Source organism: Carassius auratus, chromosome 20 (genome assembly GCF_003368295.1).
Source record: "Carassius auratus strain Wakin chromosome 20, ASM336829v1, whole genome shotgun sequence".
In the NCBI taxonomy this organism is placed as follows: domain Eukaryota; kingdom Metazoa; phylum Chordata; class Actinopteri; order Cypriniformes; family Cyprinidae; genus Carassius; species Carassius auratus.
The window spans coordinates 5056237-5083035 of record NC_039262.1 but is presented as its reverse complement, the minus strand read 5'-3'; the positions used below and the strand labels follow the sequence as shown (position 1 = coordinate 5083035).

The window sequence follows — 26799 nt, the reverse complement described above, 5'->3', positions numbered from 1 at the left end:
GAGTAGGTGCAGAAGGTCCTTAGCCTGGAACACACAAGCAAAGGTACCTTGGAATGAAGGTTTGCTCGCTGGAGATTAACCTTGTTGCAGATGTCTGTGTGTCTTCTGCCTCTCTGGGCTAGAGACTCGGCTAGAACTTGGTTGATCCACTTTGTCTCTCTAGGCTGGAAACTCAGGACGTGCTGCATCTGTTATGGACTCACTGGACGAAGATTCTGAATGAAGTCTGAATGTAGATTATCTCTTTCCTCGCAGGCTGGAGGCTCAGAACGTGGTTTTATGCTGTCTCAAAGCTTATTTGGTATCTGTTATTGCCTCTTCCCTCACGGACCTGAGGCTCAGAATGTTGGTGATCTTCTGCAGTCCTTTCCTTGACAGGACTCAGATTCAGAATGGAGGTTGATCTGTTACAGTCTCACCTTCACAGGTCAGAGACTTAGAACATGTGTTGATCTGTTAGTGACTCCTGGATGTGTCATATACTCAGAACTTGCTCTATTAGTGGCTCTCCTTGGCAGGATTCAGACTCAGAACGAGGAGTGTCTTTTGACAAGGTACATTTATCTATTTCCGATGAGAAGGAAATTGAAATCTGGTGCTTCTCCATTTCCAGGATGTGATTGGCTGTTTCCATCAGTCCAAACACATATTCAGAAAAGTGTCACTAAAGGTTTACCAGTGTATTTCTCACTTACCAAACCAAGACCATAATAATACCTTTGGCAATATTACGAACACATTAAGTCTAAACATGATTGAACTAAAATTGAACTATCATGCATGCATTCATTTGTCCATTAACAGATGAGTTTGTGTAAGATTCTGCACTTCATGTCGCTGTCACTGAGAATACTTATTTCGGTTGCACTTTATTTTACAGTACGTGTACTTAAATGTACTTATAGTGTCCTTACAGTGTATTTATCTAAGAAAGTTCTGGTAATACAAGGTAACTACATGGGGTAGGGTTAGGTTTAGGGGTAGGTTCAGGGTTAGTACCTAGTTATTACACAGTTATTGTAATTACTATAAGTAGTACATAGTATGTACATGGGGAACAGGACTGTAAAATAAAGTGCTACCCTTATTTCTCTGAATAAGTATAAGATGTGTGTATTGCAGTTTGCATCAGTTTAACGTTTGAGAATATAGTTATGAATGGATTTGGATGGGACTCTGTGATTCATCTTTGTTTCACCCACTGCTGCTGCATCCAGATGTAGGAATATTTATGGCAGTCACAGGCCAAAACCTGGGGAATCAGTGTGTTGGTGGGTTAAGGACAGAAACTGTCCTTCCCGGGCTTTGTACCAAATGTCTTCTTCTTGCCTTCTAAGAGGTGTCTTGCTGTTGTTCTGGCATCTGGAAATCAAAATGTAGCAAACCATTGTCCACTATTGTGGTCAGAGAGAGGCCTTGCCATAAACTGGGCCCTGGAATGTGCTGTCCACTACACCCCTCACGAAAGAAGAAAAGCCGTAGTGTTTACAACTGTGACAACGAGCGCTTATCAGGATCAACTAAACACTGGAGTTTCAAAAGTATGTGAAATATTTACAATTTGCGGCATTTAATCATTCAAATACTTCTGAGAGCTTTACACACTGGTCTGTTATTGTGGCGATATTTCCATGCCCCGAAATGTGAGGCTGAACAAAACAAACTGTGATTGGTTGTTTGACATGTCAGTCAAACATCCTCATGGACGGGCCTTGGCCAATGAAAGCTGCCATGAGTTCCAGACCTTCAGCCATCAGTCTGAAGTCCCTTATTTTGCCTCGCTGTAGGTGGCAACCCTAGCAATGAGTAACACTGATCTAGAGAAACAACTCTCCAATTTTTAAATTTGGACTGCAGTACTAATTTCAACTGCTAAAAGAAAAAAGTTTCTAAACTTTAATGAGTCTCATGCACTTATCTAAAAAAATATAAGGTGTTGGGTAGAAAACAGACTGAACAGACAGACAAGCGTAGGAGGTGAATGAATTTAATATGACCCTCCCCATCACTCAAATGGGACTGTCTCGTGCTAAACTTTTCTTTCTTTAGAAACATTTCTGTTCTGTCCTTCTGCCACTTTACAATACAAATGACTGCATCAGAAGTTTGGTTGATCTCAGATAGACTTTGTGATTAGACAAAATTGCTATCCCACTCAGATTAATGTTGTTTTGTTTAAATTATTTTGAAAATAAGACAATGCAAGATATCAAAAAATTCACAAACAAAATACTCTCATGAGTTGGCTCTTTTAATTAGCTGGTCAATATGACCCAAGTTTTTTGGTTTGAATGATTTTAACAAGTCATTTTAAACATGATTATGTCGCTTAATTACTGAAATGAGAACATACTGTAGGCTAACAACATAGATATAGTACAACATTTAAACACATATAAGGTTTTCTTTACCATAGGTTTTGCTATTTTGTCATATTACAGAGGGGAGACTCGAGCCTTTACAAATGGGCTACATCTCAATCTCTGCAATAATTGAGGAAATATAAAATAGCTGTTCAAACTCATGTTTAATGTGATAAAATGATGTATATTAAACTAGACAATATAAAAAAAGAAACAACTGGAAAAATGGAGAGGAAACATTGTATCTTACATTCAATGAGTTACAGCACATTCATCAGGGATGAATCTTTATTGAACACTTTAAATGTGAAAATTAATTTTAAGCTTTTCTGAAACCATGGATAGAATAAAGCATAAATGATGGGATTAATGGTGGAGTTCAGGAAGAAAAATATTACAGCAACATTTCTGACATAAAACAAGTCAACATTACTGTATGGAATCACTAAAGAACAAATATAATGTGGCAGTAAACACATAAGAAACACAATGACTAGAATCCCGAGCAGTATCGCAGCTTTTCGCTCTGATTTGTCACTGACCCTGTTTTTGGAGGCTCCTGTGCTGTTGTGAACCTGAAGGGCTCTTATAGCAGTTGCATGTCTCTTAGCAATGATAAAAACATGAGTGTATAATATTATAATGAGTGTACATGGTATAAGAAGCACAATTAGAAGATCAATGAGAGATGAAACTCCATCCATAAAATAAACACATGTTCCTGGACACATGACATTAGTGAAGTTTCCATTAACAAACAGAAGAGTGAAGTTATAAATGAGTGAAAACAACCAGTTAAATAAAGTCGTTATGCAGATCACAGTGGGTGAGATTTTCTCTGAGTAAAGAAAAGGAGAACTTAAAGCCAAAAAACGATCAACTGCTATCAGAGCCACAGTGTGAACAGACACGCTTGTTGCTTGAAAATTCACTATTTTTAAAGCAGAGCACATCACCGGTCCAGAAGTCCAACATGACTCAATGAGCCAAGACAAATGTAGTGGCATCACAAAAACTCCAACCAGGAGATCAGACACAGCCAAAGAGAGGATGAGGATGTTAGCAGGTGTGTGGAGCTGCTTGAAGTGACTAACAGAGATGATGACCAGCAGGTTTCCACACACGGTCAGCAGAGACACAGCTGCTGCAGCCACATACAGAATCACATAGACAGACAGAGAAACAGATCTCTCTGGACACAAAAATTCCTGACACATATTGCTTTGGTTCATTGCTGTAAGATTCATTGTGGAGTATTTGGAAGAATCATCCAAAAAGAGTATTTGTCCATTTGACCCAAGTCATATGAAGTGCAATATAAAGACGTCTGAAGACGCTGTTTTACTGAAACACAATCATCATTCCTTTAGGCTCCACAATAAAGATGAACTTCAACTCATGCTTCCTTTTATACTCTTGACATGTTGACTCTTTCCAAGACCAGCTGCATCAAGGGAGAAAAACATGCTGACTGGCAGATCAATTGGGAGATCAACTGATTTAGAAAAGTGTCACACAGAGCTTATACAAAAACATCTGAAATGTAAAAATCTGTAAAATCTCATCATAAATGCTTTATATAATCATTGTTTTTTTCAAAGATTCTTTTGAATATACAGCATATGCAAAACACATTTTAATAGGGTACACTTTGCTATCACATGAGGCACAAGAAAGGCTTCATAAATGGCAGGGAAGCGGCATGAATAACAGTTTAAGAAAAATGGCAATGCCAACATAAAAGATGTACATGTGGATTTCTGTGTATATTACAGAAATGCATACTTTATTTAAAATATTTTAAATGGTAACAAAGCAAGTGCTTTGTCATATAGCACCTACTCTGATAGTAGGCAATAATTTTTTACCTTCACTTGTTGTTTTTTTTCCGGAAATCCCTCCTGGCTGGCTCGCCAATGTAAGAAAAAGCAAAAAGGATGTTGAAGAGTTTGATGAAGATGTTTATTGCAAACATAACAACGAAAAAGTGCATGTATTACCTTGGGATCAATGGAGTCAGAATGAAGCCAGAACATCCTAAGTTAAAACCTTTTATACATTTTCAGTTTACTACCCTTCATGTAAATGAAGTTGCTCCTGTTGTAACAGCTTTAGTCTTTAAGTTAATTTAGTTTTGACAACCCTTTTTCTGTTATGGTTCTCAGTGTCCCACATTTTTTCCATTTTAGAATTGTTCACCATTTTCTCAGGATGTGGTCATCCCAAATGGTCTACAATTTTGCAATTTTGGGAAATTAGCATGATGAAACATATTGTGTAGTGGAAGCTGGGTTGAGGCAGACTATAGTTTTTACAGATAGTAGGTGATTATTTTTTTTCAAGTAGCTTCCCACATGTCTTCTCCAGATCTGGGCCAAACAATCATGTCTCCCTAGGCCCAAGTGCCGCAAAGAATGACGGCCCTGAAGTGGCCCTGAACTTGATTAAAGACGAGGGCCACACATGGGCCATAACCAGCCCGAATCTCAGCCATTTAATCACCCGTAGCTAGCCCTGAACGGGGCCAAAACAGGTTTTATTATTGGTGCTAATTCACAGCCTTAAGTAATCCAGAATCCCCAAAACTGAGTCACACCTGAGCCATGTATAGTCCAGACCCAACCCAACCCAGCAACATAGTGTTGGCCCAGATCCGGCCCACATCTGGCCTGCGTGAAATCCATGCGTTCTGGGCCAAAACTGCTTACTGTCTGGGAATGTACAAACAATCTAAGCCAAAAAAGTACATTAATCTGAAAATCAGACTTAAAACCCACAAATTATGTAACCATGCAATAAAAAAACGTATTGCATAATATACACACCAATAAAGAGTGAGTGTATAATGCTGGGTACACACCAAAAGATAATCGAGCTGAGTTTGGGTCGATTTACCCCCGTCGGACAATTCTATCTATCTCCCGATTATCCTGATGGTTATACATATTATCTTATCGGATTTTCTCTTGGTGTGAGGTGTGTTATGAGTGTCGGAACCTGATCGGAAGAACGTCGGAGCTGCCCCGGCTCTTAATGGCACATATTTTAATTGTTACTATAGCTACAGAGGAAGGAGATACATATCTCAGATAAATGTTTTTTGAATGAATGTCAAATTTTATTTAATGCTTGTGCATGACAGCATACTAATAAAAAATGATGTGCCCCCGCTCTCTATTATAGATCAATGTGTGCCCCATGGTAAACCAAATAAATATTAGATGATAACAGTTAAACAATCTCTCTCTCTTTCTTTTCAAGTAAGGATTCTATGATTATTTGTACCAAGAATAATAATATAACATTTAATCAAATTTAATCAGTTTAATGCACTTGACTGATTTGCTTAATTTTGAAATGATAATGTTTCATTCTGTTTTGACTTGCCATTTCAAAGACTACATTTTAATAACACTACACTTCATTAAAATGTATGTGATTATTTAACCATTATCATTATATATTTTATTTATCTTGTTTATCATAGGTCACGTAATATACTGCCAGATCTTAGCCTGATTTGGGCCACATATCACTGGATTGATCTGGGCCGTTTTCTATAAACCGTGTTTTGTTTGGATTATGTTGTGTTCTTGGGATCTGGGATTTTTTTCTATTTACTTTTTTAAATGTTTTTAGTATTATATATATATATATATATATATATATATATATATATATATATATATATATATATATATATATATATATATATATATATATATATATAATATATACCAGGGCCGTGCAGAGACCTTTGGAGGGGCAGGTGCTCAAAGTATAAAAGGGGCACATGGAACAAGGCTTTAAATAGCGCGGTTCAAAATAGCAATACAGCAATATATTGTGAAGCATTCATTGTCGATTCACGTGTCGATATGGATGATTATGTATTGATATGGCAGCAAATGCTGTGATGCAGTTTTCAAAAAGAAAAAGATTAGAAGAGACAATTTTAAGTTTAAAAGTAAGACAATAAAAATTATTTCCACCTAATAATAGCTCTGGGATTAGAAACTGAAATGTCTTAAATTGTCCCAACCTGAAGGCTTTTTCTTCTCTGTTCAACAGAATAATTAAGAACAGCTGTTATAGTAAAAACTACAGAAAACACTCTACATTTTCCTCTTTCTCACCAGCCTCTGTCTCCTGGCTTGCTTACCTGCTCTTTCTGTCACTTGTGCGTCTACATTTGCCTCTTTTTCTTCCTCTATCTCCATCTCCTCATCTGATCTATTACTTTCCAGTCTCTGTCCATCTAAGAACAAGGCACAATCTACTATTTCATTATCAATCTATTATTTTAACCATCACTACTATTCTTGCACCTAATCAATAAGTCCACCTTAAATATTGATACAAAACAATAAACAACTGAGTCATGCTATGAAAGCACTGTATAACTTATATAGGCTTATGTTTTATTTATTTTTCCTTTTTATTCAAAACAATTTCAAACATGCTTAATATATCAGGAAATATCTCGATTCTCAAACGTATAAGTAAACGCGTTTTGCACCTTTATAGAATGTTATTTGATCAATAAATGGAAAGGTAGTGTAATCTATTAACTACACATAAAACCCCGACTTTTTACTTAAGTGCCATATCATGCCATAAAATATTTTTAATACGACTGAATTTGCATTTAATGTAAATTTTAATAACAATATTGTAAGTTACTTATTTTAACACTTTCATTTTTCAGAGAGTAAAGAACATTTACATTATCAAATAACATTTTCATTCAGTTTAGCCAGAGTTCAGGCACTCTCAAAAACTACCATTACAATCACTGAAGCACTTTACATTACATTATGCACATCAGGTTTTTTTTTTAGTTTTTTTCTCTCTCGAGGCGGTAACTCAACATTACGTCAGCTAAGACGTATATGGGGAACTCTTCCCTTCTCCACTTTCACTGAAATCTTATTGGCTAACGCCAGCTGGGGACAGCTGGCCAATTGACGCGAAGCATGCAAATACTGGCGGGTAAGCGTGCAGTATAAAATGCATGGGCGCGAAAATTACGTCAGAATCTCTTTCTTCACGCTAGAAGTCTTATCTAAGTCATCATGGAAGTTGCAATAGAGGACTACTCACCCTGTTTTTCCTCTCCGCATCCGATGGCTGCTAATGCTAGATTCGGACCTTCACCAGTTCTGTGTGACCTGCCTGGGATTCTCACACGGACAACACTTGCGCCCACTGTACCGAGCTGCCAGTGCGCGCCCTCAGAGCCAGAGTGGCTCGGAGGACGGCGGGAATGAGGCCCACTGCCGCCAGCGAGCCGCTGGTGGGCCCTCCCCCGCCCGAAGACGAGTTTGACGTCGGCGTGGTGGACTATAGCTTAGCGAACTTCGTCCTCTTCGGAGCTGGCGAGGAAAACGACTCCATGTCGCTTCGACGTCGAAAAAGGTTTCGGCCTCTCAGTGGGACCGTCCCGACCAAGAGGGCCCTGAGACCTCCAGGAGAAGCTCGTCAGGGTCTTCGGGAAGGTCGTCACGGAGCTGAGTCTCGCTTGCAACGCACATGACGAGCCTGTGATAGGTAACTAGACTCGTGGCTCCTCCAGTCGAGCTGCTACCAGATGGCATTTAGGCATGCAAGAGCTCGTGGTGAAATCGTGGGCTGCACCCCAATCGGCGCGCACCCACTCTGCTACGAAGGCCATATCACGCACGTGGACGGGACGGAAACCCTCCCCCCCCCGTCTAGGAGACTGTTACCACACACCTGTGCTTGTCTCCCTCTGCTTTTGGTCCGGACCACAGTCTAGAAAGAGCGAGTGCAGTTTCTGCTCTTCATGCCAGGGCAATACTCAAGGTGTTTCAGGCAAACGGCGGCACAGTAGCGCTGACGTCATCAGGATCTGCACGCGGCAACTGATCTCGCGCTGATTGCTATTAAGCGCTCTGCTCCGCTGTTTCACGGAGCTCATGGTCATCTTTACAGGCACCTATGGCTTACCCTAGCTGTCCTGAAAGACGCGGACCGTAGGCCGCTCCTAAACGTTCCAGTTGCTCCCTCCGGCCTCTTTGGTGACGTCATGGAGCTATTCTCAGAGACGCAGAAAGCGCGCCAAAGTGTGAGCCATGTGATACCCCGTCGCTCACCCCAGTCTTCTTCTGCGATATTCTTATGCACCGGGCCAGGCTCTGAAAGCAGCTAAAATAACCCGCAGTGGCACCCCGCTCTGAACCGGACGCTCGTTTCTGCCGAAACCAGCAGTGGTAAGAGCCTGGAAGGTAACGTCAGGGTCAGTTGAAGACCTCGCGCCGCGAGAGAGCCAGCGCGCCATACGAGCCGTCTCCCTGACGGTGAAAGAGTGAGTGAGCGGGAGGCCCCGCCCCCAAGCGCCAAGTTCATATGCATCATGTCCCCCATGTTTCTTCGGGCGACGATTGCTATGTCTGTTTGAATGCTGTTTGTGTGAGTTCCACAATAAAAGCATGTTACAATCAACTAAAGAGCTTTACTTCCTCTTACACTCATCTCTGTGTCACTTGCCCTGTCTCAGAACAGTGCAGAGCCACAACCCATGATTATACTGGCCTCGCGAGAATGCCAACACCACATAAACACGGTGTCACCCTCAATGTTCAAATGCATCATGTCCCCCATGTTTCTTCGGGCGACGATTGCTATGTCTGTTTGAATGCTGTTTGTGTGAGTTCCACAATAAAAACAGGTATACAATCAGCGAAAGAACTTTACTGCCTCTTACACTCATCTCTGTGTCACTCGCCCTGTCTCAGAACAGTGCAGAGCCACAACCCATGATTATACTGGCCTCGCGAGAGTGCCAACACCACATGAACACGGTGTCACCCTCAATGTTCAGATGCATCATGTCCCCCATGTTTCTTCGGGCGACGATTGCTATGTCTGTTTGAATGCTGTTTGTGTGAGTTCCACAATAAAAGCATGTTACAATCAACAAAAGAGCTTTACTTCCTCTTACACTCATCTCTGTGTCACTCGCCCTGTCTCAGAACAGTGCAGAGCCACAACCTATTATTATAATGGCCTCGCGAAGGAGCGAGAGTGCCAACACCACAAAGACACATGCATCATGTCCCCCACATCACTATGGGTGACGATTGCTATATGTGTTTAAATGATGTTTTTGTGAGTAAAAATTGTACTAAAGAAGCATATATACAAATTCTTGCACCCAACGTTGTGTCACTCGCCCTGTCTCAAACAGCGCAGAGCCACAGTCCATGATTATAATGGCCTCATGATAGCGCAAGAGTGTCACACCATTTCGCGACGCGCCCGCCCTCCCGCCAAGTGCTTCCAGCCTCGCGTGGGCGGGGCCCTGATTAAAATAAGCCATCAGTGGCTGTAGACGTAACGCGTCCGCCGTGTCATCTCATGGACGGTAAGAGGGCTATCCCGGGCGTTTCACCGTGGATACTGGGAATAATTCACGACGGATATTCTCTCCAATTCAAACGCAGACCTCCCCGTTCAATGGCGTGGTCCTGTCACTGACTTTGCCCCAAAACCGTCCTGTTCTGCGACAGGAAGTTCTCAGTCTGCTCGAGAGAGAGCGATAGTGCGAAATTTCCCCTCAGATCGAGCGGAATGCGCATGTTGAATTATCTGGACGATTGGCTGATTTTAGCCCACTCAAGAGATGTGCTATCAGTCACGTGGAAACAATGCTTCGCCGTTTGGATACGCTGGGACTGCGTGTGAATATGCAGAAGAGCGTGTTTTTACGAGTCGGACTGTAACATATCTGGGAATATGTTTGGACTCGATGGCGATACAAGCCCATCTCTCTCTAGAGCATTTCATCGACTCTGCGCTGTTTCTGACTGGGCAGGTCGTTTGCACTGAGGGAATTTCAGAGGTTTCTGGGACTGATGGCGGCGGCTTCTTCAGTGTGCCATCTGGGTCTGCTACATTGCGGCCGCTACAGTTTTGGCTGTAACTCGAGTTCCGCCAAGGGCGTGGTCTTCGGTCCACAAGCACTTACGGTCATTCACAGTTGCGTCAGCACTCTGAGACCGTGGAACAGCCCGGAAATGTTCAGCCCAGGAGTTCTTTTCTCTGCGAACGCGATCTAGGCTGGGGAGCAGTGCGTCTGGGCCTGTGGTCGGAGTCACAGAGAAGGTGACACAAAACCGTTTGGAATAATGGAAGCGGTGTCCTAATATCCCTGCAAGCCTTTCGGTCGAAATTGGAGCGGAAACATGTACTGATTCAAACCGACAACACGTCTGTGGTCTCGTACATAAATCGCCAGGGCGGCGTGCGCTCCAGAGCTCTATTCAAACAGGCAGCGAGTTTCCTGTTGTGGGCGGACCGACACTTAATCTCCATAGGAGCGTCGCACATCCCCGGTACTTTGAACCGTGGAGTGAGCATGCTTTTGAGGAACGGGATTCCTCAAGGAGATGTTGGCTTCACCCAAGATCAGATCTAATGATTTGGGAGGGAGGAAGTGGATTGTTTGCCACGAGCGAGAACACGTTTGCTATCTCACCCCCCCCTGCTGGGAGATGCCCTGACATCGCGCTGGCCGGAAGCCAGGCTTACACATTCCCTCCTGTGAAGATTCTGCCTGTGTTGTGCAAAATCAGGGAGGAGAAAGCATCAGTTATACTCGTGGCCCCGAACTGGCCGAATCAGCCCTGGTTCGCGGACCTGAGAGAGTTACTGATGGCTCCCCCATGGCGAATCCCCCTCAAGCAGGACCTGCTGCCTCAGGCGAATGGCACAATATAGCACCCCAGCCCCGAGCTGTGGAACCTTCATGTGTGGCCGCTGCGGGGACCCTAATGAGCGGGACACTCTGCACTGACGAGTGCTAAACACACTTACTGAGACGCGAGCATCATATAACATTCGCTGCTACGCGCAGAAGTGGTGAGTTTTCACAAAATGGTGCGAGAACATTTATATTGACCCGGGGACCTGTTCCGTGTCGGATGTTTTGCGCTTTCTACAGCACAGTTGGATAGCGGGAGTTTGAAACCATCCACGCTGAAGGTGTATGTGACCGCTATTGCCGCTTTCGTTCCCCGGTTACGGGTAAACGATCGGTAAGCACGCTCTGGTATTCAGTTTTCTCAGGGGAGCAAGTAGATTGTGTACTTCATGGCCGCCTTCCGTGCCGCCGTGGGATTTCGCTCTAGTTTTGAGGGCTCTATCTGCTATTACCGTTCGAGCCATTAGCTTCGATTGCGGTTAAGGAGCTTCCCTGAAGACTGCCTTGCCTCTTGCTCTCGCCTCAGCGAAGTGCCTTGGAGAATTTCGTGAGTGTTTGGTGAACGATATTGCATTGGTTTCGGGCCTGGCGACTGTAATGTCACTCTCCGGCCGAGACCGGGTTTCGTTTCGAAGTCACTCAATACACCGTTTTGTTTCCCTGCCCGCCTTATCTGTTGAGCCGTCAGCCTCGCGCGACGCTGATGCTCAGAGCGCCAGGACCCTGTTAGGGTTTTACGGATGTATATGAATTGCTCGGCCGCCTTTCGTCAGTCGGACCAGCTGTTCGTGTGCTTGGTGGATGTAATAAGGGACGTGCTGTTTCTAAACAGAGACTTTCTCACTGGATCGTGGACGCTATCAAATGCCAGGGGAAGGAGTACCCCCTCAACATCAGAGCTCATTCTGCAAGGACATTATAAATGCTTCCTGATGGGCCTGGTCTAGAGGTATGTCTGTCCAGTATTTATGTTTTGCTGCTGGCTGGTCTTCCCAGAACACAATCGCCAGGTTTTACAAGCTGGATGTACCCTCTGTAGCGTCACATGTTTTTCGGTGAGTTAAGTTTTATTCATTAAAGCTGTTATAACAAGCTATACAGTAGTTACCATGGCTGCTAACTCTGTGTTATGGTTTAAATGGTTTATGCAGCAGTCACCGCAAACGCCGTCGACTCTGTTTTAACTCTCATGCTTGAGTGCTTATTGCTTTGTGTCTGCCCTGGTTAGTGCAGATTTCGATATATTGCTTGAAGTTATGCATATTTTGTTAGGGTCGGAGCAGATGTCTCATTGGCCTAGTTCCGCCTATCAGATGCAAGCACTCTTAGCGACACGGCCATTGGCTAGAACTGTACTGCTTATGTGTGGGGGTGATTGACTCCTTTCAGGGCTTATCTTCACTGCTCTCACGGCGGGATTTTATACAGTTCCCATATACGTCTTAGCTGACGTAATGTTGAGTTACCGCCTCGAGAGGGAACGTCTCCGGTTACTATCGTAACCTCGGTTCCCTGAGAGGCGGGAACGAGACATTACGTTAGCCGCCGTGGTCGCTGTGTGATCAGCTGTGCTAGCGTTCAGTCGTGATTCTGACGTAATTTTCGCGCCCATGCATTTTATACTGCACGCTTACCCGCCAGTATTTGCATGCTTCGCGTCAATTGGCCAGCTGTCCCCAGCTGGCGTTAGCCAATAAGATTTCAGTGAAAGTGGAGAAGGGAAGAGTTCCCCATATACGTCTTAGCTGACGTAATGTCTCGTTCCCGCCTCTCAGGGAACCGAGGTTACGATAGTAACCGGAGACGTTTTTTTCTCTCTCAGCGAACAAGTGAACAAAACACCGCGTTTCATGATGACTCTTCTGCACGTCTCCGATTGGCCATTGCATTCGCGCAACAGAACCGTTGATTGGTTATCATGAAGCGTTGTACGAACGTCTCTGGTTCAGCGCCAGCCAGCAAACACAGATTTGAATTTAGCAGCTGATGCTGAACGATCTAATCACAACAGTGTGATTATATCAAATATATAAAAAATATTATTCTGCTGTTTTTTTTTTTTTTGGTCGTTTGGAAGCTGCATTTAAAATCAACTTGGCTCAGAAATCTTTGAATGGGCATGACGCCTCTGCCCTCGATGCCTGTGAAACGTTTCTCCCTCAAACAGCACGCTAACGTTACTCTACACCAACTTTTTAGCCCGCGACCCCATGATAAATGCGCTGCTGCCCCCCCCCCCCAAAAAAAACACCTCTCGTCGCGTGAAATGTACAGCAAATCGATTTTATGCCCAGTCTCAAAGCACACGAAGTTATATTTTATTGTTCTGCATGCAAAATCAGTGTTACAAGTCTGCATGAGCTGCTCGATATCCACCTGTTCTCTCTCGGAAAGTAACTGTGCAGCTATGTTGGGTTGAACTCGTTCATTATTCTGCCATCAGGAACCAGTCGAGTAAGTCTGAGCTGCTCACACGCGTGCTCACACACACACACACACACACACACACACACACACACACACACACACACACACTCATGCTAATCCGCTAGATGTGTCACTTTATTCTTTCCATGGTGACGCGTCATTGCTTGTCACGTGACATACCGCAGCAACAACAGAGCTGAATGAATGATCTGCTTTTGTCATTTTTCCTTTTTTATTCAAAATATTAACAAATTTGTTAGATATGGCATGAAATAGCTGATATTCCGATTGTCAAATATATGCAAGTGGAAGTGTTTTGTTGTTTAAACACCTTTATAACGATCGCGTTAGTTGAGCTGTATGCGCGATGGGCGCCCCCATCTTAGTTTGTGCCGCAGACGCAGTTCAGAGAATCAGATCTGTTGGATTTACAACACGTGAATTCATCCACTTCTCCCGAAATACATAAAAGTAAGTGGCTGGTGAACTGGGAGAATAATGGAGTAAACTTTAAAGTTACTTACACAATGTGTATCTGATATGAATAAAATGTGTCTAATTATAATGAAAAAGATTATTATTGCCTCTTCCTTTGACATCAGTGTGTATTTTACAAACTCTAAATGTATTGTTTTTTCTAGTACTTATATGTCTGAAACCTAAAATAAACATTATGTGGTTGAAAACACTGAAAAGTTGTGATGACAGCTCTGAGCGCACTTGTCTCTGGCTCAGCGCCAGCCAACTCGCGAGAGCACATTTGAATTTCACGTCATGCACTGACCGGTGTGGTCGTACACTCCAGGGACTAGCCTAGACTGATCACACCGGTGTGATCGTACGTGCGATGCGAAAGAGTTAAATTAATTGAAACAAAAATATATAAAGCCTATATCGAAATCATCTCGCGACCCCTGCGCCGGGGTCCCGCGACCCACCGTGGGGTCGCGACCCCTACTTTGGGAACCACTGCTCTACACTACAGGCTACACATGTTCTCACATCACGTCGTTCTTGTAAAATAATAATAAGTAAATAAATATCAAAATCACTTCGCTGAGAATGAAACACCACTTACCAGCTTCCGCGGTGTTGAAAATAATATCCTCTGACAATTAAAAAATGCGCGTGCAGCGTGACGAATCGTCCCGGTTGGATGAGGAGGTCGTCGTCGTCAGGTCAAAGGTCATGTTGGTCATCTTATTGACGGCTAAATTATTATTCAAAATGTTACTAATATTTAGATTGGGCATGAGCAGGCATTCACAAAAGGAAACGTTATGACAAAAAAAAAAAAAAAAAATTGAGGAAATTTTGCTTTGACAAAAGGGCACTTTGGGCACCAAAGGGCAAAGGGGCAGGTGCTCAAGCACCCATCGCCCCCCCCCCCTGCACGTGCCTGATATATACACACACACACACACATGGTTAAAGGTTTCAATGTTTTTTTTCTATTGTGAATGACTAATAATACTAAATCAAAATACAGAGGGCTAAGATTTATATCGTGAAACACTAAAGGGATGAATTCCAGTGTCAAAGCTGGCAAAATACTGTCACCCTACAACTTCTTAAGGCAGAGATTGTGTTCATACAAGAATCCTCAAAATTACTTCCAATCCAGTCATTCAAATTCACTTAGAATTTGGATTCAGTTTAATGTTTTGGATTACACAGAGCATCTATACATATGCCTATTTTGAAAAACCATGCTTTCTCACCATCTTGTTTGGACTATGTAATGGTATACACTCATTCAAGGACCTGTATGAAGTGAGTGTGTTTACATCCTTTTCTACCCTATCTGCCAGGTTTGACCTAACAAATAGTCACCTATTTCGTTTTTTCAAACGAGACACTTTGTGCAGAAACTGTTCCCTCACTTCCCAAATCCTTCCTCCAGAATATGCACTAGACAGCTTCTCTGATCTGAAACCCAATGATAAACATCTTATCTCAGTCATTTATAACTAAATTAACACTTTGATACCTGATATTTCAAAGCGTTTCAAAGAGATTTGGGAACTGGACCTCTCAATTCCTATTTAAGAACAGTGGTCATACATCCTATATCGAGTGCACTCATCATCAGTCTGCGCCAGGCATGGTTTGATACAATGCAAGGTACTTTACAGAGCTCACTTGACAAATGCACAATTATCAAAATTTTTGTAAAGACATTTTGTTGTATATTGATCTGTTTGATGTAAGTTTATTCTATGCTGTCTTGATAAAATACCAATAAAAAAGATTGTAAATACAAAGGTTATATCTCAATCTCAGTATATGAATTGCATGTACAGTAATGGTGAAAATATTCAATAGCTGTTTTGTTCTCAAGACTTTAAAGGTTATGTACATTGATATGACAAAAGAAGCCACCACAATATTCTGGCACTATCCATTTTTTACAGTCATGTTTAATATGAAGGACTGATGAAAAATGCTGAATATACATCTGAAAAATAAAAAAGTATTACATTCAATCACTTAAAGAACATTCAACAGTGATGAGTCTTTATTGAACACTTTAAATGTGAAAATTAATTTTAAGCTTTTTTGAAACCAGGGATAGAATAAAGCATAAATTATGGGATTAATGGTGGAGTTCAGGAAGAAAAATATTACAGCAACATCTCTGACATAAAATAAGTCAACATTACTGTATGGAATCACTAAAGAACAAATATAATACGGCAGTAAACACAGAAGAAACACAATGACCAGAATCCCCAGCAGTATCGCAGCTTTTCGCTCTGATTTGTCACTGACTCTGTTTTTGGAGGATCCTGTGCTGTTGTGAACCTGAAGGCCTCTTATAGCAGTCACGTGTCTTTTAACAATGACAAAAACATGAGTGTATAATATTATAATGAGTGTACATGGCATAAGAAACACAATCAGAAGATCAATGAGAGATGAAACTCCATCTACACTAGAAACACACACTCCAGGACACATTACATCAGTGAAGTTTCCATTAACAAAGAGAATAATGAAGTTATAAAAGAGTGAAAACAGCCAGTTAAATAAAGTCACTATGCAGATCACAGTGGGTGAGATTTTCTCTGAGTAAAAAAAAGGAGAACTTAAAGCCAAAAAACGATCAACTGCTATCAGAGCCACAGTGTGAACAGACACGCTTGTTGCTTGAAAATTCAGAAATTTTAAAATCGAACACATCACTCGTCCAGAAGTCCAACATGACTCAATGAGCCAAGACAAATAAAGAGGCATCACAAAAATTCCAACCAGGAGATCAGACACAGCCAAAGAGAGGATGAGGATGTTAGCAGGTGTGTGGAGCTGCTTGAAGTGACTAACAGAGATGATGACCAGCAGGTTTCCACACACGGTCAGCAGAGACACAGCTGCTGCGGCCACATACAGAATCACATAGACAGATAAAGAAACAGATCTCTCTGGACAAGAATACTCCTGACACACATCGCTTTGGTTCACTGCTGTAAGATTCATTGTAGAGTATTTGGAAGAATCATTCAAACAGAGTATTTTTCCATGTGACTTTCGTTATATAAAGTGCAATATATGCATAACCACAGATAAAGACCTCTAAAGATGCTGTTTCTATCTGCTCCACTGGAACACAGTCTTCACTCCTGGAAGTTTCTAAATAAAGATGAACTTCAACGAGCTGCCTTTTATACACTTGATATGTTGACTCTCTCTAAGACTGGCAGCATCAAGGGAGAAGAACAAACAGCTGCGAGATCAACTGATTTAGAAAAGTGTCACAAAGAGCTCATAAAAAAAGCATTAGTGAATCTATATGAAATCAAAAACTGAAAGTCAAAAATCCTATCCTATGAAACCTTTATATATATATATATACAGACACACACACACACACACACACACACACACACACACATGTTGGTATATGTGGTTTATGGGGACTCTCCATAGGCGTAATGGGTTTTATTCTGTTATTCTGTACAAGCTGTATTTTCTATTGCCCTACCCCAACCCTACACCTAAACCTAACCCTCACAGGAAACTTTGTGCATTTTTGGATTTTCAAAATAACTAATTCTGTATGATTTATAAGCGTTTTGAATTACGGGGACACTAAAAATGTCCCCATAAACCACCTCCTCATTGTAATACCTGTGTCATACCTATGTCATTATACAAATGTGTGTCCTCGTTAACCACATAAACAAGCTCACACACACACACACACACACACACACACACTGTACAAACTGTATATTCTATGGCCCTACACCAACCCTACACCTAACCCTAACCCTCACAGGAAACTTTGTGCATTTTTACTTTCTCAAAAAAACTCATTCTGTATGATTTATAAGCGTTTTGAAAAATGGGGACATGGGTTACGTCCTCATAAGTCACCCTCTCCTTGTCATACCTATGTCATACCCATGTCATTATACAGAGTTGTGTCCTGATATGTCACAAACACAAGAGCACACACACATACACACTCACACACACCAACGCATGTGTGTGTGTGTGTGTGTGTGGGGGGGGTCGCTAATGTTGAGCCTGGTGCAATTGGAGCAAGCACTAAATACCCTCAACGTGTTTTTGCAGCGTTGAGCCATGTAACCAATCACAGACATATCTGTTGATTTCTTGAACACAATGGCCAATAAGAAACGTTTTGTCACAATTCACGCACCACTGCTGCAGTTTTTAAAGAACCCGTTCTTCATGATGCCATGTTTTAAACTTTAGTTAGTGTGTTGTGTATGTTGTTGTTAGAGTATAAATAATATCTGTGAAATTTTATAACTAAAAGTTCAATGCCAAGCGAGATATTTCATTTAACATAATTCGCCTACAAAAAACGACCCGTTTACTAATAACATAATAATATAAACAACCACTAAAACAGTTTTTTGACTAACCTCCGCCCACATGAATTAACAAAAAATGTTGCACTCCGACGGAGAAGAGGAAGAGCTGAGTTTGTGTTTGTCGCCATGTCGTCGAAACGCTGTTATTTTCATCTCGGAGTCCAGTCACCTTTGTTTGGGCTTCCCAGGGACGCTGTACTTGGAGATTAATGGTTACAATTTATGTTTAACTCGGTTCCCGAAAATTATAATCCACATGCAAAACTATGTGCAGCACATTTTGCTGAGGACAGCGAGCTTCCTCAATCTCAATTAGTTTTATGCCGGATTCACACAAAGATTATTTTTGAAAGATGTAGCAGTTCCCTCTTTGTCTGGAGAAGGCGTTGTTTATGGACCACAACTGGTAAGTGTATTTTATTATTTAAGTTGGTGCGTTTAACAGTTTCTGTAACTTATTACACAAAGGGCAACGCTGTTTAGCTTTGTTAACTAGATGTTAGGGCTGTGCAAAAAAATTGAATGCGGTTTTCATGATCATCTCATCAGTAAAAGCGTTCTGTGATTATAAGTACATCTCCAGCATGTGCGTTCTTTTACTGTCTATGGTTCAGATCAGGATTGCCAGGTTTTCAAAACAAATCTTGCCCACTTGCTTCTCAAAACTAGTACAAAACTAGCCCAATCACATTTCCAGGAGGGCTGCACAACACAGGAACCGCCAGCACAATCAGAACTCGTTACGTATTTCTGAAGGAGGGACTTTATAGCACAAGGAAGTCATCAGCCCGTTTTTATGACAGTGAAAACAGCGGTATACAGATAGTTGAATTGTGTGAAAAATACTGTTTTTTTTACATGCTTAATATGAACACATGTTATATTGCACACTGTAAACACAATCAAAACTTCAAAAAAGCACAAAAAACGGGACCTTTAAGTGCAGTTTTGCACGCGCGTGAGTCATCTCATGACTAAGTGCAGACACAATGTAAATAAAATATTCATTGTGCTTCATTGATTATATCGGAACTTCGAAAGATGTGCGAAGGTCACGCTTTTTAATGATAAAAGGAGTGCACGTTGCCCAAATTTTAGGGTATATAATCCATTCATAATTTGTATAAATTTTTTGCTTTTTTTTGACACATTTGCTACTACAGCCTGCAATGTTTCGGGAATGTCATCCGCATATTTTTGTGGGAGTGGTCCTAGTAAAACCTCCACAGACAGTGCGTCCTAAGCGAGATCTAAAGGCGCTTTTCCCCTGCGTGGTGCTTTTCAGTTCGGTAGTTCGGTACGGCACAGCTCGACTTGCCTCGGTTTGGGTTTACACTGCAGTTTAGTACTGCTTTAGGCCAGGTCCACACAAATGCAGTTATTTTTAAAACCACAGCTTTTCTTTGTGGCTTGGTCATTTGTCCACATGCAAAAGCAGCGCCAGGTAACTGAAAACAATTTTTTTTTACAACTCCAGTTGCAGTGTTATTGTGTAGACTGCAAAACCGGAGTTTTGGGCTTTTGGCTTCAGAGCCTGCACTGTTATCTCCACCTACTTTAAATTTTTCAGGCTTCTGATTGGCCAGCATGGCTTTACGGTTGAGATTTTATCGCCACCTGTTGATTTGGCATACACTTGACAGTGCATCATAGCGTGCGTTTGCGTTTTCATGTGGACAGAGATTTCAATGAAAGGAACATCTTTACTTCCTCAACAGACAACAAAACAGCCATTTCTGGGTTGTTAAAAAAGGTGCACTCATTCAAAACAGTTACCTTCGTTAGTTCTGCTGATTTAAATTCAGTGGGTCTGTTGTGTTTTTGTAAAAAGTTCAGTGACGCAGGTAGTGAACATTCTTTCCGTCCAATTTGTGATCAGTTTACATGTCACGTTTTGGTAATGGAACAGTTCACTAGGAACCTCAATCGAGGTGGTAATCTACTGAAAAAAGTACCAGGTACCAAGTACAGTACCCAGTGGAAAACCCCCCAAAAGTAAACCTTACCGAATCGTGCTGTGCCATACCATGCAGTGGAAAAGCACCATAATTCACGGACGAAAAGCGTGTGTAAACTTATATGAGATTGGGTCATATCAACCAGTAATTTCATTTCATTTCCAGTAACTGACGGTGGAAATTTCAGCAATGAATGGTGTGCGATTTATAACAGAATATAGTCCCACAACTGATCGTTTATGTTTTTCTCACGTGTCTCGCCTTTGGTAACAACAATTCAAAATGGAAACATTTCAAGTGACACAGGAAAAAGACATGGAAAACTTCCGTGAACATCAGAAAAGCAGCATTAACATTTCTAGTTAAAAATGAAAGGCCATCAACTGACAAAAAGGAAGCATCACCATTCAAGTCAGCAGGAAGAGCCAAAGCTATTCCACAGTTTACTAAATGGTGCCAACCTCTTTAAGTTATTATTGACTGTGTTGGATTGACTGCTTTGATGCATTGTAATATGGTATGACATTGTTTTGATGATTATAGCAGAAAAATCACTTTTATTTACTTATGTATAATATAATATAATAAATATAAATAAATAACAACACACACAACCTTGAGGAGGATGAGCTACAACAGCAGAAGACCCCACCGGGTACCACTCATCTGCACTACAAATAGGAAAAAGAGGCTACAATTTGCACAAGCTCATCAAAATTGGACAGCTGAAGACTGGAAAAATGTTGCCTGGTCTGATGAGTCTCAATTTCTCTTGAGACATTCAGATGGTAGAGTCAGAATTTGTAAACAGTATGAGAACATGGAACCATCATGCGTTATTACCACTGTGCAGGCTGCTGGTGGTGGTGTAATGGTGTGGGGGTTGTTTTTTTTTCTTGGCACACTTTAGGCCCCTTAATGCCAATTGGGTGTAGCGTATCAGACCCGAACCAGACAAATTAAAGAGTCGATCAGGACTGTGGTTGAAACACGAGCCGAATTCCTCAGAAAGCTAACAGGAGGTCATAAATCATTCCTAGTGCCACAAGTCCAAAGCAAGATAACCAACCAACCAACTCTTTCATAGAACAGCTTTCAACATTAACACCACTAGAACAATTATTGACAATTTCAATTCGGAGAAGAGATTGTCAAATTGGGGCAAGTAATCAAAATGCAACGCCGGCCAGCACATGTAAACCCATGAGAGTAATAAACAAGATCTTTGGATTGACTTCCCCCACCTAGCAGAACCAGACTGAAATTTCTAAGGGGTCTTTTAACCTCTGGTTTCCACAGAAATCTTTATGTCAGAGAATTGCACAGAAACTGTATTTCCTAGATATAAATGGACCAAAATGAATTCAAAATGACTTATAAATGAATAACAGTCCATCGCTTAAATCTATATTCATTTATATGTAACCCACACATTTGACTCATGTTATAATCACTTATTGTGTATGGATTTTAATAAATATTGGATAGCTTAAGGATACATATTCATGTTTAGTATGTACGTGTTTGAATCTGTTAGCTTGAAACAGCCCTGACCATCAGTTATTTGTCAAATGTATCATATTCTTGTTATAGGAATCAAGTCCAAAATTAAACCCTGCAAGAGCGGGAAAATTTGGACCACATGCTTGATAAGATAACATATGATTTATGATACCCCGAGCAAAGATGATATCTAATTGGTCAAGACAACATTTGAGGTGTGGCCAACAGGCCAGTTTAAATACTCATGACACCATACAATTCTGCTTTTAGCTTTTAGCTCTGCTTCTGCTATTAGTCATGCCTGATTTTAGTATGCTTTTAATTTGCGTTTAGCTTTAGCTTGTAGCTTTGCTTTTAGCCATGCTTTTAGTCATCACTGTTAGTGTTCTTTGAGCGGTTCCAGCGTGCGTCGACCTGCACGCCTGAGACTACTTAGCCACGATAAGAAGAAACACCACTTAGTCTCGTCAAACTGTACTTCTGTCTTTTTACTTTAGTTTCTTTCTTTTCCGTTTGAGAGTTTCGTGTTCTGAGTTGAGTTTTGTAACGCTGTGTCTCGGAGTCTGACCTCAAGTGCCCATTCAACTTCAACCAGCCCACAGCTCTGCATTGTCAGTCAACGCCCAACCACGGGCTTCCCAAGACATCACTTCAGTGACTACTGAACTTCCAGCCAATCAGCAACCTTAGGAAACCCCCTTTCAATGACAACAAACGGAACCCCTTTACACAGGTGACGCAAGTTACTTTACCTCCAGACTCTGACCTATACTGGTGTATCTAATATAATTTTAACCTCATTGAGGAACTCAGTGCGAGGGTTAATTAAGTGACTAAGTGACCGATGGTTGTTCATATCTATGCAATTTCACGTATTGCTGTAAACTTGGGATTTTTCATGTTTTCATTCTCTTAAACTCATTCTTTCCTAATTTTCTATCTTACTGCAACTTGTATGAATGTGTGAGTGCTTGTACTTATGTGTTAGATTAGTTTATATGTCTTAGATTTATCTAATAAAGCCTTATTAATATTGAAAAGAGAAGTTTCTTGTGTTTTGTGCTTACAAGTTAATGTCTTAAACTGCCGATCTTGTTACTGTGCTAATTTCTAGTGTTTCCACTATAGTTTGGATACTAATATCCAGTGCAGATTTGATATTAAACGGCTCGTTCAGTGAATCGCAGGGCGTCTCAGTGACCAGCCGTGAAACAGTGATTCTGTTCAAATTCCCTTTAAAATCTTAAATGATTCCCTTTGAGCTAAATTGACCTGTTTCCCTTACATGCCACGGCCTACCTGAGCATTGTTTATGACCATGTCCATCCCTTTATGACTACCATGTACCCATCCTCTGCTGGCTACTTCCAGCAGAATAATGGACCATGTCACAAAGCTTGAATCATTTCAAACTGGTTTCTTGAACATGACAACGAGTTCACTGTACTAAAATGCCCCCCCCCCCCCCCCCCCCCCCACAGTCACCAGATCTCAACCCAATAGAGCATTTTTGGGATGTGGTGGAACGGGAGCTTCGTGCCCTGGATGTGCATCCCACAAATCTCCATCAACTGCCAGATGCTATCCTATCAATATGGGCCAACATTTCTTAAGAATGCTTTCAGCACCTTGTTGCATCAATGCCACATAAAATTAAGGCAGTTCTGAAGGCCAAAGGGGGTCAAACACAGTATTAGTATGGTGATCCTAATAATCCTTATTATTTTATATATATGTGTGTGAGCTGTGAGTTCCTCACTGATTTTTGTGTCCTTGTTTTACTTATTTATTTTTTTTGAATTTTATTTGGGGGTGTTGTCCATTATTTCACCTCGCGGAAGATGGCAACTCTAATAAAGCTCTATTGTAACAACTCTCCAATATTTTCAATTTGGACTGCAGTACTAATTTCAACCTCTGAGAGAAAAGAGAAAATAATCTTAATTTTAAATTAGCCTCATGCACTTATCACAAAAATATAAGGCATTGAGAAGAAAACAGATTGAACAGACAGACAAGCGTAGGAGGTGAATTAATTTAATATGACCCTCTCCATCACTCAAATGGCACTGTCTCGTGCTAAACCTTTCTTTCTTTAGAAATATTTCTGTTCTGTCCTTCTGCCACTTTACAATACAAATGACTGCATCAGAAGTTTGGTTGATCTCAGATAGACTTTGTGATTAGACAACATTGCCATATCCCTCTCCGATTGATGCTTTTTGTTGAAATTATTTTAAAAATAAGACAATGCAAGATGTCAAAAAATGTGGCTATTGGTTGAATTTGCATTAGGCTTATTTTTGCTATAGAAACTGGACTGACTGCATTAGGTGTTCTGCACTCTGCCCAGGGGCAAATGTGTAAAAAAGGACCATTATAAGTTTTTACACTTAGATTCCCTTTGGCTTTATTTGATTCACAAACACAAAAGACTCTTATGAGTTGGCTCTTTTAATTAACTGGTCAGTAATACCCAAGTTTTTGGTTTGAATGACTTTAACAAGTGATTTAAAGAAATATTAAAGGCTTTGGATATGTCAGAGCTTTAAATGTGATTATGTAACTTGAGAACATAGGCTTACAACATAGATATAGTACAACATTTAAACACATATAAGGTTTTCCTTACCATAGGTTTTGCTATTTTATCATATTACAGAGGGGAGACTTGAACTTATACAAACTGGATATATCTCAATCTGCAATAATTGAGGAAATATAAAATAGCTGTTTTATAGTCGAAATTCATGTTTAATATAATAAAATAATGTATATTAACCTAGACAATATAAAAAGAGACAACAGGAAAAATAGAGAGGAAGCATTGTATCTTACATTCAGTGAGTTACATCACATTCATCAGGGATGAATCGTTATTGAACACTTTAAATGTGAAAATTAATTTTAAGCTTTTCTGAAACCATGGATAGAATAAAGCATAAATGATGGGATTAATGGTGGAGTTCAGGAAGAAAAATATTACAGCAACATTTCTGACATAAAACAAGTCAACATTACTGTATGGAATCACTAAAGAACAAATATAATACGGCAGTAAACTCAGAAGAAACACAATGACCAGAATCCCCAGCAGTATCGCAGCTTTTCGCTCTGATTTGTCACTAACTCTGTTTTTGGAGGCTCCTGTGCTGTTGTGAACCTGAAGGGCTCTTATAGCAGTCGCATGTCTTTTAGCAATGACAAAAACATGAGTGTATAATATAATAATGAGTGTACATGGCATAAGAAGCACAATCAGAAGATCAATGAGAGATGAAACTCCATCCATAAAATAAACACATGTTCCTGGACACATGACATTAGTGAAGTTGCCATTAACAAACAGAAGAGTGAAGTTATAAAAGAGTGAAAACAACCAGTTAAATAAAGTTGTTATGCAGATCACAGTGGGTGAGATTTTCTCCGAGTAAAGAAAAGGAGAACTTAAAGCCAAAAAACGATCAACTGCTATCAGAGCCACAGTGTGAACAGACACGCTTGTTGCTTGAAAAGTCACAAAATTGAAAACTGAACACATCACTCGTCCAGAAGTCCAACATGACTCAATGAGCCGAAACAAATAAAGAGGCATCACAAAAATTCCAACCAGGAGATCAGACACAGCCAAAGAGAGGATGAGGATGTTAGCAGGCGTGTGGAGCTGCTTGAAGTGACTAACAGAGATGATGACCAGCAGGTTTCCACACACGGTCAGCAGAGACACAGCTGCTGCAGCCACATACAGAATCACATAGACAGACAGAGAAACAGATCTCTCTGTACACAAATCTTCCTGACAGACATCACTTTGGTTCACTGCTGTTATGTTCATTTTAAAGTATTTGGAAGAATCATCCAAAAAGAGTATTTGTCCATTTGACCCAAGTCATATCAAGTGCGACATAAAGACGTCTGAAGATGCTGTTTGAATGAAACACAATCATCATTCCTTTAGGCTCCACAATAAAGATGAGCTTCAACTCAAATTGCCTTTTATACACTTGACATGTTGACTCTTTCCAAGACCAGCAGCATCAAGGGAGAAAAACATACAGCTGGGAGATCAACTGATTTAGAAAACTGTCACACAGAACTTATACAAAAACATCTGAAATGTAAAAATTTGTAACATCTCATCATAAATGCTAATACACATAATCATCTATTTTTTTCAAAGATCCCTTTGAATATACAGTATGCGAAACTCATTTTTAATAGGATAGACTTTGCTATCACATGAGGCACAAGGAAGGGTTCATAAATATAGGGTTAGAATTGTTGCATTATTCCAAATAAATAGATTATGATCCACAAATAAATGTAACGAGATTCACAAAAATATATCAAATTCACAAATAAATGTAAAGAGTTTCACAAAAAAATATAAAACTCACAAATAAATAAAATGAGATTAGCAAATAAAAAAAATATATTTTTACAAATGTGTTTAATGTCACGAACACAACTCTACCTGGTATTTATTTTAGGGCCGGGACTCGATTAAATTTTTTTATCTAATTAATTAGAGGCTTTGTAATTAATTAATCGAAATTAATCGCATTTTAATCGCATATAAATATTTGACCTGAGAACAGTGAGAAGTTTTTTTTTTCACATGGATTTATAGTATACCATTAAATAATGACTGAATACATAAGCAACGAAATTAATTTTTGTTCAACCAAGTCTAACAGACCAGTGCAATTTTTGCCATTAAGTGTAGCAATAGCATTTTTAGAAACAATTTAGAAATACTACATTTCAGAAATTCAGGAAGCTTATAGGTGCTGGAACCTTCTGTAAAGTGTTTTTTAAGTAAAACACAATACTGTCAATTACATTCAGAACATTGGAAACACTGACTATTAGAAAACATCTCTCTGTTGCTTCAGAGGCCATAACATACAATAAAACAATAAAGAGTTCAACATAAACTGCCAGTTGCACCAACAAAATAATACATAGTTCAACATAAA

The 26799-nt window shown here is 40.6% G+C and overlaps 3 protein-coding genes across 3 annotated transcripts; all 3 read right to left on the bottom strand.

The window, feature by feature from the left end:
* Positions 1–2623: 2623 nt before the first annotated feature.
* On the bottom strand, positions 2624–3610 carry LOC113037815 (trace amine-associated receptor 13c-like). Its single transcript, XM_026195163.1, has one exon. It carries the CDS (start codon positions 3608–3610, stop codon positions 2624–2626), a length of 987 nt encoding a protein of 328 aa, XP_026050948.1.
* Positions 3611–16005: 12395 nt separating this feature from the next.
* On the bottom strand, positions 16006–16992 carry LOC113037814 (trace amine-associated receptor 13c-like). The gene has a single exon (XM_026195162.1). It carries the CDS (start codon positions 16990–16992, stop codon positions 16006–16008), a length of 987 nt encoding a protein of 328 aa, XP_026050947.1.
* A 7676-nt stretch (positions 16993–24668) lies between these two features.
* On the bottom strand, positions 24669–25655 carry LOC113037813 (trace amine-associated receptor 13c-like). The gene has a single exon (XM_026195161.1). The coding sequence runs from the start codon at positions 25653–25655 to the stop codon at positions 24669–24671; it is 987 nt and encodes a 328-aa protein (XP_026050946.1).
* Positions 25656–26799: the final 1144 nt, after the last annotated feature.